The sequence below is a fragment of the Ciona robusta genome, chromosome 8, assembly GCF_009617815.1.
Source record: "Ciona robusta chromosome 8, ASM961781v2".
Lineage (NCBI taxonomy): Eukaryota > Metazoa > Chordata > Ascidiacea > Phlebobranchia > Cionidae > Ciona > Ciona robusta.
Genome location: NC_143242.1, coordinates 1,661,657 through 1,674,724, shown reverse-complemented (window position 1 = coordinate 1,674,724; position 13,068 = coordinate 1,661,657). Strand labels below are relative to the sequence as shown.

General features: G+C 36.1%; 2 protein-coding genes and 1 long non-coding RNA gene across 4 annotated transcripts; 1 reads left to right on the top strand and 2 right to left on the bottom strand.

Annotated features, from left to right (window-relative positions):
* Positions 1-664: 664 nt before the first annotated feature.
* Positions 665-2,188, bottom strand: LOC149732110 (uncharacterized). Its single transcript, XM_089882804.1, has 4 exons — positions 1,964-2,188; positions 1,434-1,603; positions 1,160-1,303; positions 665-974 (listed from the first exon to the last, which is right to left on the bottom strand). The coding sequence occupies exons 1-4, from the start codon at positions 2,016-2,018 to the stop codon at positions 807-809; spliced, it is 537 nt and encodes a 178-aa protein (XP_089738930.1). The 5' UTR covers positions 2,019-2,188; the 3' UTR covers positions 665-806.
* Positions 2,189-6,044: 3,856 nt separating this feature from the next.
* LOC149732109 (uncharacterized) lies at positions 6,045-8,771 on the bottom strand. Its single transcript, XR_016385539.1, has 2 exons — positions 7,578-8,771; positions 6,045-7,472 (listed from the first exon to the last, which is right to left on the bottom strand). It is a non-coding gene; the product is annotated as an uncharacterized LOC149732109 (long non-coding RNA).
* LOC149732108 (solute carrier family 49 member A3-like) lies at positions 7,297-12,102 on the top strand. 2 transcript variants are annotated; one of them, XM_089882780.1, is made up of 8 exons: positions 7,297-7,485; positions 8,767-8,971; positions 9,062-9,277; positions 9,627-9,750; positions 10,443-10,707; positions 10,820-11,052; positions 11,381-11,548; positions 11,634-12,102. In XM_089882780.1, the coding sequence occupies exons 1-8, from the start codon at positions 7,297-7,299 to the stop codon at positions 11,749-11,751; spliced, it is 1,518 nt and encodes a 505-aa protein (XP_089738906.1). In that variant the 3' UTR covers positions 11,752-12,102. The 2 variants fall into 2 exon arrangements, with proteins under 2 accessions (XP_089738906.1, XP_089738907.1); XM_089882781.1 differs by lacking the exon at positions 9,062-9,277.
* The last annotated feature ends 966 nt before the right edge of the window (positions 12,103-13,068 follow it).

The following is a 13,068-nucleotide window of genomic DNA, read 5'->3' as shown; positions in this document are numbered from 1 at the left end:
CCCTTTACTTCATATATACTTATAATGATTTCTTGCAGTATCTGCTCGAAGCTATTTGATTTTACTGCCCCTATTTCACGAATTGTCAACAACTAAGGTGTAAACTACTTAGATTTCTGTTTTGCATCGAAAGGCAAATCAATAAAATAGGTTTCTGCCTAAAGATGGCGTCGTTGCATTTCCTAAGCGTGCAAATGCAATTGTGTAACAATGAGAATAATAGGTAACTGTTAATTGTTTTGTGAATTTAACAGAACGATTTTATTACCTATGTTTTATCATAGACACATCAATCAAAATGACGTTAAGCGTGGTTAAATGACTTCACCAGTTTTATTCATGTTGTTGTTTGTTGCTCAAGGCATCAAAACAGCCGGCGGTACCATAAAGCGCTATCAGTATAAGCTATATACTAATTAAACCTACATCACCTTGCATGTTGTTACGCAATCGATTGTGTAACACGGTTTTACACCGAAGTTCCAACGGTAAATTCTTCTTTCCAAAATTGACTAAACTTAACACTATGATGATTCATGTCTCATTGAATCACCATCATTTAATCAGTCACGCTCCGATTATTTTTGTCATTGTCATTCCTAAACTACAAGTCACTTTCTTGTATCTAGAAATATATTTTGAGTTTTTCATCACGAACTCTCTGTACACGCGGATTTAATTTATTGTAATGTTATATTATGAATGTCAAAACGCCATGAACGATAAATATATGCTGTATACATTCACTCACTTTAAAGAGACATGAAAACTCAACATGTAACTTGAAAACGCCACAATAAACTATTTTACTTTTGTTGTACTCTTCTTAAATTTGATCGCAAAGGCACTATGCCCGTATTGATTCGATCTTCAGCCCCATCTACTGAAAGAAACGTTGCCGGCAGGTTATTTCCCCGTATTAGTGGTTGTACAGTTGGTGGCGGAGTTGGTTGAAAGATTTCACTCGCGCATCTCTAAAAAGTGTGGGTCAAGTAGAGAATGCGTACTCAATAACGGGTATAATGAGAAATGGATGATAAGGCTGTTAAGAAACTTTTTCTGGCGCAAGAGCTTTCGTTCTTCTTCGCATAAAATCTCATGCCAGAGGCAGTGCAGTACGTACGTATCAACATACTAAATACTAAGTATGGTCACTTACCTCCACTTGTCTACACACATCTTCATACCCCTGACATTGAACACTTGCCAATCGTTGTTCAACTAAATCTCTTATGCTTGTCAGCTGCACTTCACGTCGAACTAGCAAGCTGTTCACTGGTGTGTTCACTGTGGTTCCAACCAACTGTAGAAGAGATACTATGTTAGAAAACAATGTTACAAGTGGTCATAAATGAAAGCTCTATACTTTAATTATTTCTTTTTATACATCAGAAGTTCTTTCTTGGTATCTCAGTTGTATGTATTTAACTCACGTTGTTTAAAACACAAGTTTTTAACGCCCCAACAATTCCGTAATTGTCAAGTTCTTCAGCAAGAGCTTCGTGAGTCCAACCATCGTTGTTTTTCTGGGCAACTGATGGCCTATTACATATTCCCCTATGTAGAACGCCACGTTTACTTATGCAATGAGCGTAGTGACAACCTGCGGGATAAGAGAAACAAACACAAGTCAACAAACGGCTTTAAAAATAATCAAACGTCTTTTTGTTCCTAGGGTAGGGTGGGGGGAGATGAGACACTTTTTCATTCCATTTTCTCGTCCCATTTGGTAGTAAACAAAGAGAATTCAAAGGAATATAAAACCGTATCCTTACGACTCATATATATACCCTTGATTTAAAACTTGATCAGGATATTTGGATAATTATGCGCTAATGGTATCCCTTCTCCCTCCACCCTACTATATCAAAAAGTCGCATTTCTGAATCATTTAAATGGTTTAAAAGTTCCATTCTGTAATGTAAACGCTTTCTGAATCTACTCTATAATGTCATTCTCTTACCGGTTACGAACTGCAGGAAACAACAAACCAGAAACAAAATAGCGCAAAGCTTCATTTTTTAGAAATTTCTTCGTATCAATCAGCAGTGTTACTTCTCGATGATACCTTGAACAAAAGTGTTGTTCTTCCCTCGCTTGGTAAAAGTTTGACAAAATATATAGAAAGTTCCAAATCCGTATTGTCCTCGGGTAATATATGACGCATGCGAATGCTCCGCAATATTACACTACTACGCACTTCGTGGTTGCTAAAACTATTTATATACACAGGAAGAACTCCTAAAGTGTTATCTGTGCATAATATTACTGCATTAAAGCGCCATCTTTTTTTATTAAATGAAATACACGCTACGCATCTTGGTACATAGTAGGTTCGGGGAAGATGGGACACTTTGTCAGACGAGATTTTTTTTTTTACAGAACACCATTTACTGATAAACAAAAATTTAATGTTACAGAAATATTCGACAGTATTATTACGACTTTTTAAAACGCGCGTAAAAGGTGGTTATTGTTGTTAAATAATAAAAAAGTAGGTTAAATAGAAACAGTGTTTTTGAACAGGTAAAAACATGTTAAGGTGAACTTTGAATGTTTCATCTTTCCCCACATTGAAGTTTGTAGGTTTTATTGCCGATTTTTTTTGCTTTTAATAAAAAAATGCTTTTAAAAGTTCCTATTATCAATTGATGTTCGAAAAATACCCATTATCGTTTAAACAATACTGTCACGGTTGGCTGAATGCCAAATTTATTTAAGTTTAAATATCTATGTTTCTTTGCTTCATTGAGTTTCTTTACGTGGCAATCTCAGTTTATTCTTGGCGCATAAATTTAATTTCATTTAAGTAAAGGATTGGTACTAGAGGTCAGAGGTTACATTCTCTACGTGATTGCCCACGATTGTTTGTATTATTATTTGCAATCTTTAAACGCCGAAAATTCAGGTATTAATTTAGATTAACATCGCTGTTTTAGATTATGTGTATATATATTGACGCGTGTATTCCGAGTGCCGAACCCTTTAGGCAAAAGAACGTCTGCAGCCGCGACAAATACCAATTCCCATACAATAATATATTGTATACTATAAGCAACATGTTAAAAACTATAGCAGTAGGAGAGTCGGGAAGTAAAAAGATTGTTTATAAACTTGATTTTTAAAGCGTATACAGTATTATTTTGTGTTATTTACGTGTATTCCTAACAATAAATACGCTTATTAATCAAAATTAAAAATGATTTTAAACTGTTCCATCTTACCCTACGTGTTTTCAAATTTGTAAAATTACACCTGTTGTGCGAATCGCTAAATAACTCCTCGCGTGCTTTAATATATATAGTACAATGGGGGAAGATGGGACACTTAAGCACATATTGCCAAATATTACCAAAATCAAAATAGATGACGGTTTTTGGGTAATACCACGAATTAGTACTATCATTCCTTTATTAATTGACACCAATTTAATAAAATATATTAAAACACACGTGGAGTTATTTAGCGACCCGCACAACAGGTGAAATTTTACAACTTTGAAAACACACAGGATAAGATGGGACAGTTTAAAATCATTGTTAATTTTGATTATTAAGTGTATTTATAAATAGGAATATATGTAAATAACACGAAATAATATTGTACGCTTTGAAAATTAGGTCGAAACAATCTTTTTCTTGCTCTACTGCTATAGTTTTTAACTTAACATGTTATTTATGTATATGAACTTGTAATAACAGAAAATTGAAAATAACTATTGATAAAGTTTTTTTTTTGCTACAAATTGGGTATTACTACTCTGTTTTTGGCACAAGCCACTTCTTATAAATTATCACCAAGTGCAAATGACCAAATTTCGAATATATTTTCAAAATATTATCTTTTTATTATATCAGTATCTTATAGGTAAATAACCCCTGAGATATAAATTACTAAATTAAAAGCAAACCTTTAAAAGTTTGACAATGAAAACATTCAAAACTACAATGTGGGGGAAGATGGGACTCTAAATTGAAATATATTTACATTAGCAGTACTCTGCAACTTGTAGTTAACCTACCGAGTTTAACAGGCTGTGCTAGTTTCTTTGCCATGTAAACTTCATATATATAACGTTAAACCGATATTTTTTTGTTGTTTTTATCTCAAATGAAAGTAATATTGACCCCTGCCTATTTTCTTCATGCTTATACCTCAGTGTTTTTTTTACAAAACTAAAACTAGTTTTATGAGACAAAATCAAACTGTACGGAATAATCAAGGTTGTTTTATGAAGCTATGAAACTAGTTTAATCGTTCGCACACGCAAACTAAAAAAAATCATTGGCTTTACTATGATTTAGGGAGCATTAAAAAAATAGCACCTTACTATTTCGCATTTTTTACCTGTTCAAAGTATACTGTTTCTATTTTACATATATTTTTTAGTATTTAAAAACAGTAATCAGCTTTAACGTGCGTTTTATAAAGTCGTACTGTCGAATAATTCTGTAACCTTATATTTCTGATTATCAATAAATGGGGGTCCGTAAAAAGAAAATTATAAAAAGTCTCGTCTGACAAAGTGTCCCATCTTCCCCATCCTATACTTTATTTTTAAATTATTGCCAATTTATAAGGGGGGGATAGTATTAATTCGTGGTATCACCCGAATCCCGTCTTGTAATTTGAATTTGGAAATATTGGGCAATATGTGCTTAAGTGTCCCATCTGCCCCACTCTACTATATTTTACCTCGCGTGAGGCGTGACGGTGCAAGAACAGTCTATATAACACGGGTTTCAAACTTCTCGTGCCGCTTACGAGTTCTATGCGTTTGACACTTTGTTGGTTTGTCTTTTTCTGTATAGTTGACAATTTAGACAAAATTTAGAACCCATTAGTGACCATCTAGTTGGGCAATAACCACCGCCGCGGAGCGATGCATGCGCAGTGGCTTTGCGGCTTAAATTCAACATTCGGAACAAATCATTTATTCTGTTGTGGCTGTCGTGGTGGAAGGTTGTCTCTACTATCAGAAAAAATGGAAAGGCCAACTAAATTTAACAAGAAGTTTCGAATGGTCGAACATTTGCCAGAGTAATTATTATTCAACAGTTGAAACTAAATTACGATCCTTTCAAATCAAACTAAACCTTCGCGCGGTATTAACTAATGCTTGTTTGTTTAATTTTGGGATGATCGAGATAGCGGACAAGCACTAATTAAAGGGACCGTTATCTGCAATACGGAAACAGGCTCTTTTATGTTCACATGTTTACGAATTGTAAAATGATTGAAAGTTTTAGGAAAATATTAACGGGTGGATTGTGGCAAAATTCAGAAAACTGTTAATAATCACTGATGATATTAAAGTGTTTGGTATACAACAGGAGAAATCGCCGAATCTGATTAATTGTATATTACTTGGTGTACGTTTTTATATTTATCGCTGCAAAGTTCAGATTGCTATTAAAAGTTCCACTTCAGCTAGAGACCTCGCAAAATGGTCGTCCATGTAACATTAATAGTATTTACTTTTGTAATGTTTATAGTGAAGCGTCCATGTAACATTATAAACACATAAAAGTATAAACGCCTCGACAATTGAAATTGTCTCAGAATTCTTTGTGAATTTCACTTGCTGTATAGCTTCTCACAGTACTTATACACAGTTGATCATTAGGTAATTTGATTTTTAGTTCATATTGTAATCTCGGAAACCTTTATTTTAGAAATTGGATTACTACGGGTTAAGCGATTTGGACAACTGTACTAACAAACTGGACGATAAAAAAAGAATACAAACATAGATCATCTTACCCAAACCCATAAAAGGCGTTTAAAATACTGGAATATTAATAGGAAATTGTCTTTTTATATTAATATGAAGTTGTCTCTGTATAGATGATTTTCTATTCATAAAAAATGGGGAGAATTTGTTATAAAACTTGCCTCGTCAGCTGAACTGTCTTATAGCAGTTAAACTGACTATATGTAAACATAAAGAACATGGTGCTTGCAGAAGGAAATTAAATTTTACGGGTCGTTGAGGCAGAATGTAAAACACCAACGATAAAAGTTGGCAATCCATAATCCTCGAATTAAGGTTAGTGGTTCGTTTATTTGCGGTGGTGTACTCGGCGGTTAATGAAAGCAAAGCAGGTTTCAATTACTTTAAAGTCACGTTTTGTTCGGTGCAGTTTGATAACAACACGCACGTTTTAAGTCAATGGGATCAAAGTCGGATTTACTGAGCGAATACTGCTGACGAAACAGCTTCGTTGTTTATCTGTTGCATGAGATAATATTGTAGCGTAGAAAAATAAACAAATGATTGACCTAAAGTGTACATTTTGTTTTGCAATTAGGTATTATTATCGTATTAGAGACAACGCCACGAACCCTATGATCCTTTTATTTGTTATACGGATAACTCATACGAGTTATGAGAAAGGGGCCGTGTTCTACTTATGCATCAATGGTTTCTCAAAACACTCGCGCTTTACCCAAGGCAGTCTGGGTGTCGGGTTACGTTTCCCAAATGTTCGCCGAGCACGAGCTGTACAGACTTCCTACATTAAGTGATCAGCAAGCGTTTTGTTTACTTTCAGGGCAACTGGGTTTAAGAATGACCGACCGATAACCCGAAGTGGTTATTGTAGTTTATAGTTTGTGAGCAATATAGTTACAATGTAGCATGAGTAAATTCAGTTTTCGTGCGACACAGAGTGCATGTTCTTTTACTGAAGTTAGCATATTGCAGTGTAAACACTCGTCAATTTTTACGGCGTGTGTGATTCATGGTTTTCCCCTTTACATAAAACACTCATCATCGCGGTTAAAGTAAATGGTTAACAGTTGCAGTTATTCGTTGATTAACTTTGTATATATGTTTACACCGTACGATAATACTTCGTGCATTTTATATGAGCATACAAAAAGTATCAGAATGCAGCATCTACTTATATATAACTATATATAGTGCGACGCGTTTTCGCTACGATACCCACGGAAATTTCAAGATTTTGCAGAAAAACGCATTTTACTTCATAAGTGTTCGGTGTGAGTCAAAAGTGAGCGGTGAGGTGTAGATGAGACAGTATCAACCAGAGAAAGAGTAGGTCTCGGGTTATCGTCGCACGCATGAGTTATAAGGTGACTTACACGAGGGGAATATACCTTGGATAGTAACTGTAGTATAATTTGTTGTCACCATTGTATTGTTATTACTATACACGATGCGGTGGTATTACGTATTTGCTACTTTTAGTAAAGATTTATTTAAATGCCTATATATAATTCACCCATACATGTATCACAGAGTTTCGTCGCACATTTCTTGCATTGTTTAACATGGCCGCTGACCAAATAAAAGAAACTGCCCCAGATGAAGAATGCCAAAGTTCTAAGAGTAGAATTCGAACTTACACACGACGTTGGTTGGTGTTGGTGGCTCTCTCTGTTCTGGTCTTCACAAACTCCATGTCAAGACTTGCCTTCGGACCGGTCGCTTACACAGCAGCTTCGTTCTATGAAACAGAGGTAAGTAATAATGCAGCCCGTTATGTTCTATGTTTATTATTAAAACACGCATAATGAAACAAACCACCCGATGTAGTATACTAGATACTCACAGCACGCGACGATGCGAACTGAATATGAGAGCGAGTTTGTTTGTAAATCCACCGACTCATAATATAAGGTGTTTGTGCAAATCGTTGGGACATATAACTTATCAGAGCATGAATACAAGAACTGCTGATGCGTAAAATGGTGGAAGATGCAGTGTTTTGAACACGATTCTAGTAAACTATTCAGACATCCGATATAAGCAATACAACCTGGTTCAAATTTGGTACTGTCAAATATAAATTGTGATTTACGCACAATGTTGTACCATGTCATGCGTGACGCGTATAATAAAGCACTGTCGCAAACCCTCTTTGACCAAAGCATTGAGTTTCGTTACGACAGCGACAACAAACAAACGTCTGTGGATGTTTACAAATACAGACCACAAACAGCACGCCTGGTTGGAGTTAATACCGTATGAAGTTTGTTTGTATCACATATTCTACTCTGCTTTTGTCCAGTGGCTCTTTTCAGGTTTGAAAACGTGTTATTTTGGTCAACCAATCAGTTGCGGGAAACTTATATAAAGATATTAATCATCTTAGAATAACGAAGTCGTTTTTACTATTAAAATATGTCTTTAAATTACCGAAAATCTGCCTCGCTATACATCGAAACGTGCGTAAAGGAGCATACCAACGAAACAAAATTGTATTTTGAAAAAAAAACATTTTCCGCCCTCTGTGCACCAACTCAATGATAATTATTAAATTGTCTAATGACGTATTTCCCTGCACCGATTTCACCCTTCTTCCGAACCCCGATCAAATTTCAAATCTAACCCGGTCAAAGGTATCAAATATCGTGACCATGATCGACCTTAAAGATTGGATTATTTTCCGAGTGTTATTACACCCAATACCACCTAACTGCGTAAACTTACGTTCACTTAACACGCATTACATATTCAATGGTAAACCAATGTCCGCCAGTATCGGATTAATTAAAGTGTAGCCTTAAACATTACACGTGATATATTTATGTTTACCAACAAATGGGACGAGAAAATAGAATAAAAAAATGTCCCACCTTCCCCCACTATTTAATCCATGCATATTGCCTTTGTTACTGTAACTGTATTATGGCGTACTTATTTAACTAACACTTTATTAAACCATAGCTGTGTTCTAGTCGGTCACGTTTGCATATATACCTAAGTGTGGCAAAAAATTACTTTGTATATGACATAAGGTTGGCACAATTAATTGGTTCGCGATCGTCTATATGGTCGTCGGGATTCCCTTTGGATTGGTTGCGACTTGGGTGATGGAAAAACTAGGACTTCGCACCTCGCTTGTTGCAGCAGCGTGGGTTAATCTTGTTGGATGTATCCTCCGAACTTGCAGTGCGTTGGAAGGATTAGAAAGCATGGCGAGACTCGGTCTCGTGTTCACTGGTACGTTTGTTGATTTTTATACTATCATTTTATATGTATATGTATATGTTTAACCTACGGGAGCTTGAAAATAAAAACTTCATTATGCAGGCCATGTGTTGTCAGCCATTGCTCAGCCGTTCTTCATGTTTGCACCGACCAAGGTATCCGCTGTATGGTTTCCTGATAACCAGCGAGCAATGGCCAACACTATTGCTACAACCAGCAACCCACTTGGAATACTCGCAGCTAACTTGCTATCCCCCATCATTGTTAAAGAACCGAATAATATTCTGCTCATGCAGATTGTATTCGCGTGCCCTGCAGGTAATCAGCGTGTCCATGTTGACTGCTGTTCCTGGTCTTTAAAAAACAGTGTTTTGTTGGATGTATACGCGTATAACTTTCAACATGTATGCAACAGAACTCCGGGGGAAATACTGGGTTATTGGCCAATCTTTGATTGCGACTAATAGATTTTCAAACCTATGTCCTCAGAAAACAAATGTAATTGAACATTTGGCCACCAGCCAGTAGCAGCGCGTGCTTTAATGGTAGCAACGGGACATCTGCATTATATTTATAATCCTCCCGCCCGAGAGGCGAACAATACCTGCAGTTAAAAACAGATTTTCCGTTTTATATTTAAAAACACTTGCTATGTTATTTTGAACAGTATTTGGTGCCCTATTTGCAACCTTTGTTATACGAAGCAATGCTCCTCCGTTGCCGCCGTCTGAAAGCGCCGTAACAAGATCAGAGCCCTTCTGTGTCGGACTGAAAACTTTGGCGAAGAATCCGTAAGTGTCCGTATAATTTAAGGATTAACGTATTCGAGGGGCGATTTTATCTCGGGTGAAGGTTGCGATAGTTTGCTTTATTGCTGAGCAGCCTTAGGCGCATCGCGTGCAGGCAGCTAAGTTAAGATAGTTGCAAGTAGAAATCAAGTCAAAATAAATCTCCTGAAAAAATGGCCATTTAATAAGGTCTAGTCATTGAAAACGAAAGCTTAACGAAGGTACTTGATTATGGGTCATTTTAATGCCATTCTATGATCTTGCGGTTGAAGAGAATAATAATGCTTTGAAATTGTTTTTTCGTATATATAATAGCTTTTAAACGTGTCAATTTGGGAAAAGTGCGTTATTTTTTGCCCAATTGAGTGACCTATATAGGCCTATATAAATATGTACGTATAAAGACACGTTAATTCTTATAAAGGGACCTAAAGGATATTTTATTAAATATGATATGGGGAAGTGTTAGATTAGTTGGGTTGAACCTCGCCGTTTTGATTTTTTTTTGTTTCAAGTTCTCGCTATAGGTTTATTTTTAGTAATGATATGTTTCTTGTTCAAATTTGGAGATTATTGCTTGCGAAGATAAATATAATAGTCAAGCGTAAATGAGAAATATATATCAAGTATTTTCTATTTGTCACGACCTCTAAGATTAAGATATTTCACAGTCTGATTCATGCTTATCCATGCAGACAATACTGGATCCTGTTTGTCAGCGTAGGCGGTGGAGTCGGGATATACACTGCAATCACGGTTTTCCTTGAGCAAATACTCTGCCCATGGGGCTACTCGGATTTTTTCGCAGGTGTTGTGTGCGGGACTTGCCTTGTAGTTGCTGGGGTGCTTGGTGCGTTAATGGCCGGCATCATCGCTGACCGGACCAAACGATTCGTGCTTGTGGCAAAAATCACCTATCTATTTTGTCTTGGAGCGGTTTCTATGTTCGCGATTGTGCAGGTACCCGTAGAATTATTTGTAAAACATTGTTGTACTAATGTTAACACCATTGCATAGTAATTCATTTAACAACGAGCAATTATATGCTTGCCTTTTCATTATTTATTTTTAGAATCGAGCGATGCAGAACGCGCTGGTGGCTGTAGCCTGTGGTTTAATCGGTTTCTTCGGCATGCCACTCTTTCCCCTTGGCAATGAATTGGTTGTCGAAACGACTTATCCAGCAGAACCATCCACCAGTACTGGCCTGGTGTTTCTAAGTGGGCAGCTCCAAGGAATGCTTTTGATATTGGTTCTACAAAACGTTGCAAAACCTGTTCCGGAGATATACAAAAATGCCACACGGTGTGTAAATTTTGCAGTTTATGAGCATACATATTTTTAAAATCCTAAGTGTACTATAGTAGGGTGGGGGAAGATAAACAGCTTTTCATCTTGTTTTCTCGTCTCATTTGGTTGTAAACTAAATTCAAAGAATTATATACCGGAACCTCACGACTCCCATCATAAACGGTTGTTAATTGTTTAAAATACGATTAAGAAATTTGAATATTATGTTCAAAAGATGTCCCATCTTAACCCACAGAACTATACAAAATTCAAATAATATCTCAAGTATCTTATAACATACACAACATTTCATCACAAATAAACAATACTCTGGTAAAAAAAGGTGTCATTCCGAAAGCTCTTCAGAAAAGTGGATACGGCCCACCGTTCGAGACATGACAGTGCCTTGTTACGTATTGATGGGATACGCTATTCTTGTTGGTCTCGTGTTTGTCATATTTTTCAAAACGGATTACAGAAGAATTACAATGGAGAGGAAAGCAAGACAAAGGTGTGTTATATCTTACTTTAATTTTTTTTATCTTATAAACTGAAAGTTTGTATCGCTTTCGGTAATAGTTAATTTTTACATGCAGCGATAGAAAATTATCATCTGGTTCATGCAAAACACCTGAGTTCCCTGAGAGCAGTAACTCGTGCACGAGTGCAGATTGCCTACCAACTGGGCCGGGGGACGAACTAAAAAAAGGATAATAGCAAACCCGTGACTCGTCCTTAAGTGATGACTTTATGGCATCACTCATTTATTTCAAACGTGGCATGTCAAAACAGTTCATGGTTGACGAAGCTGAAACACAAAACGACAATTTTGTCATGCTTTGGTTTTTTCTCGACTTGAAAGTGACTGCTTGAGAATTACGTCACTGTTTAAAAGTCGATTTGTTTCTAGTCTCTCTTTTCTCTGCGATAATTTGTGCTTTTGTGGTTACTGTTACATAGTTTATTGTCGAATTTCAGTCATTGGGGTTTAAATACCCATGTTCTTTAGTCAACACCATTTTACTTTTGATTATTAAATATATCACACGAATTGTATGCACTCCACACATACGGCATAGTATATTATCAGTCGAGCATGTTAGAGGTCGCATTCTTAAGACGTGGAAAAATAAACCGTTAATTAGACCAAGCTATATAATACGAATAAAGGGTTTTAATTATTGTTGTCGACTCAAAATTATGAAGTTGTTGGCTCACTGTTACACTAGTGACGATTTTTTCGGTTTTGCACCTTGACATTTATAAAGCTGTTTACGCGAATTTAAATATTTAGAGGTAACATATACAGTCTTAAAATATAATTAAAGCATCTCCGTTACCCAACAACGTACTGTAGATAATGATCATAATGTTCTGTGGTAAATCAGCACAAGTTAGAAAATACGATTAAGTTAACATAAACCAAATATGATACGTCATAACATAGAACATTTGGAGCGACAAACCTTTATGGAAATATGTTATATATCACCAAATTGTAACGATTACTTTAAATGTGTAGAGTTAGTAAATAAATGAATGATACGCATTACCTTATACCTGCGTGTGCCGGAAAACGACAATCGTTAAACACGAGTGTCCTAGCTGTTTCCTACACCTCGTGCCAGCTTACGAGTTACCACGCAGGCCTATGTTACTTTGTGGGTGATATTTTTTTTATTTTTTTGATGTGTGGCCGATTATTTGGACAACCCATTAGTGACTACTGCTGTTAAGTGTCCTGCCCAGGAAAACATACTCCAACAATGGTAGCAGCGCAGAGCCTTGTACGTTGAACCCATGTTACTTCTGGGTTAGAGGCAGGCGGACTAACCAACTGCGTTACGACGCCGGACTTAAGGCAGGAAAACAGGACTTTTTTAAAATTTATTTCTGCGGGTACCTATTTGATGATAGAATAAAACAAATAGTATAATATTATTCGTATAATAATATTATAGTATAATAACACTTAATCTTTACTACAAAATTACTTTTGCGCCATATGGATATACCAGAGCCATAGAAATA

What these genes read in the sequence shown, in the direction of transcription:
- LOC149732110 (XM_089882804.1), bottom strand. Translation starts at nt 2,018, where the DNA reads ATGAAGCTTTGCGCTATTTTGTTTCTGGTTTGTTGTTTCCTGCAGTTC. An exon ending in AAACTTGTGTTTTAAACAAC is followed by an intron (nt 1,304 to 1,433) that starts GTGAGTTAAATA and finishes TCTCTTCTACAG; the next exon opens with TTGGTTGGAACCACAGTGAA. An exon ending in ATGTGTGTAGACAAGTGGAG is followed by an intron (nt 975 to 1,159) that starts GTAAGTGACCAT and finishes CACACTTTTTAG; the next exon opens with AGATGCGCGAGTGAAATCTT.
- LOC149732108 (XM_089882780.1), top strand. Translation starts at nt 7,297, where the DNA reads ATGGCCGCTGACCAAATAAAAGAAACTGCCCCAGATGAAGAATGCCAA. An exon ending in AAAACTTTGGCGAAGAATCC is followed by an intron (nt 9,751 to 10,442) that starts GTAAGTGTCCGT and finishes TTATCCATGCAG; the next exon opens with ACAATACTGGATCCTGTTTG. An exon ending in ATATACAAAAATGCCACACG is followed by an intron (nt 11,053 to 11,380) that starts GTGTGTAAATTT and finishes TGGTAAAAAAAG; the next exon opens with GTGTCATTCCGAAAGCTCTT.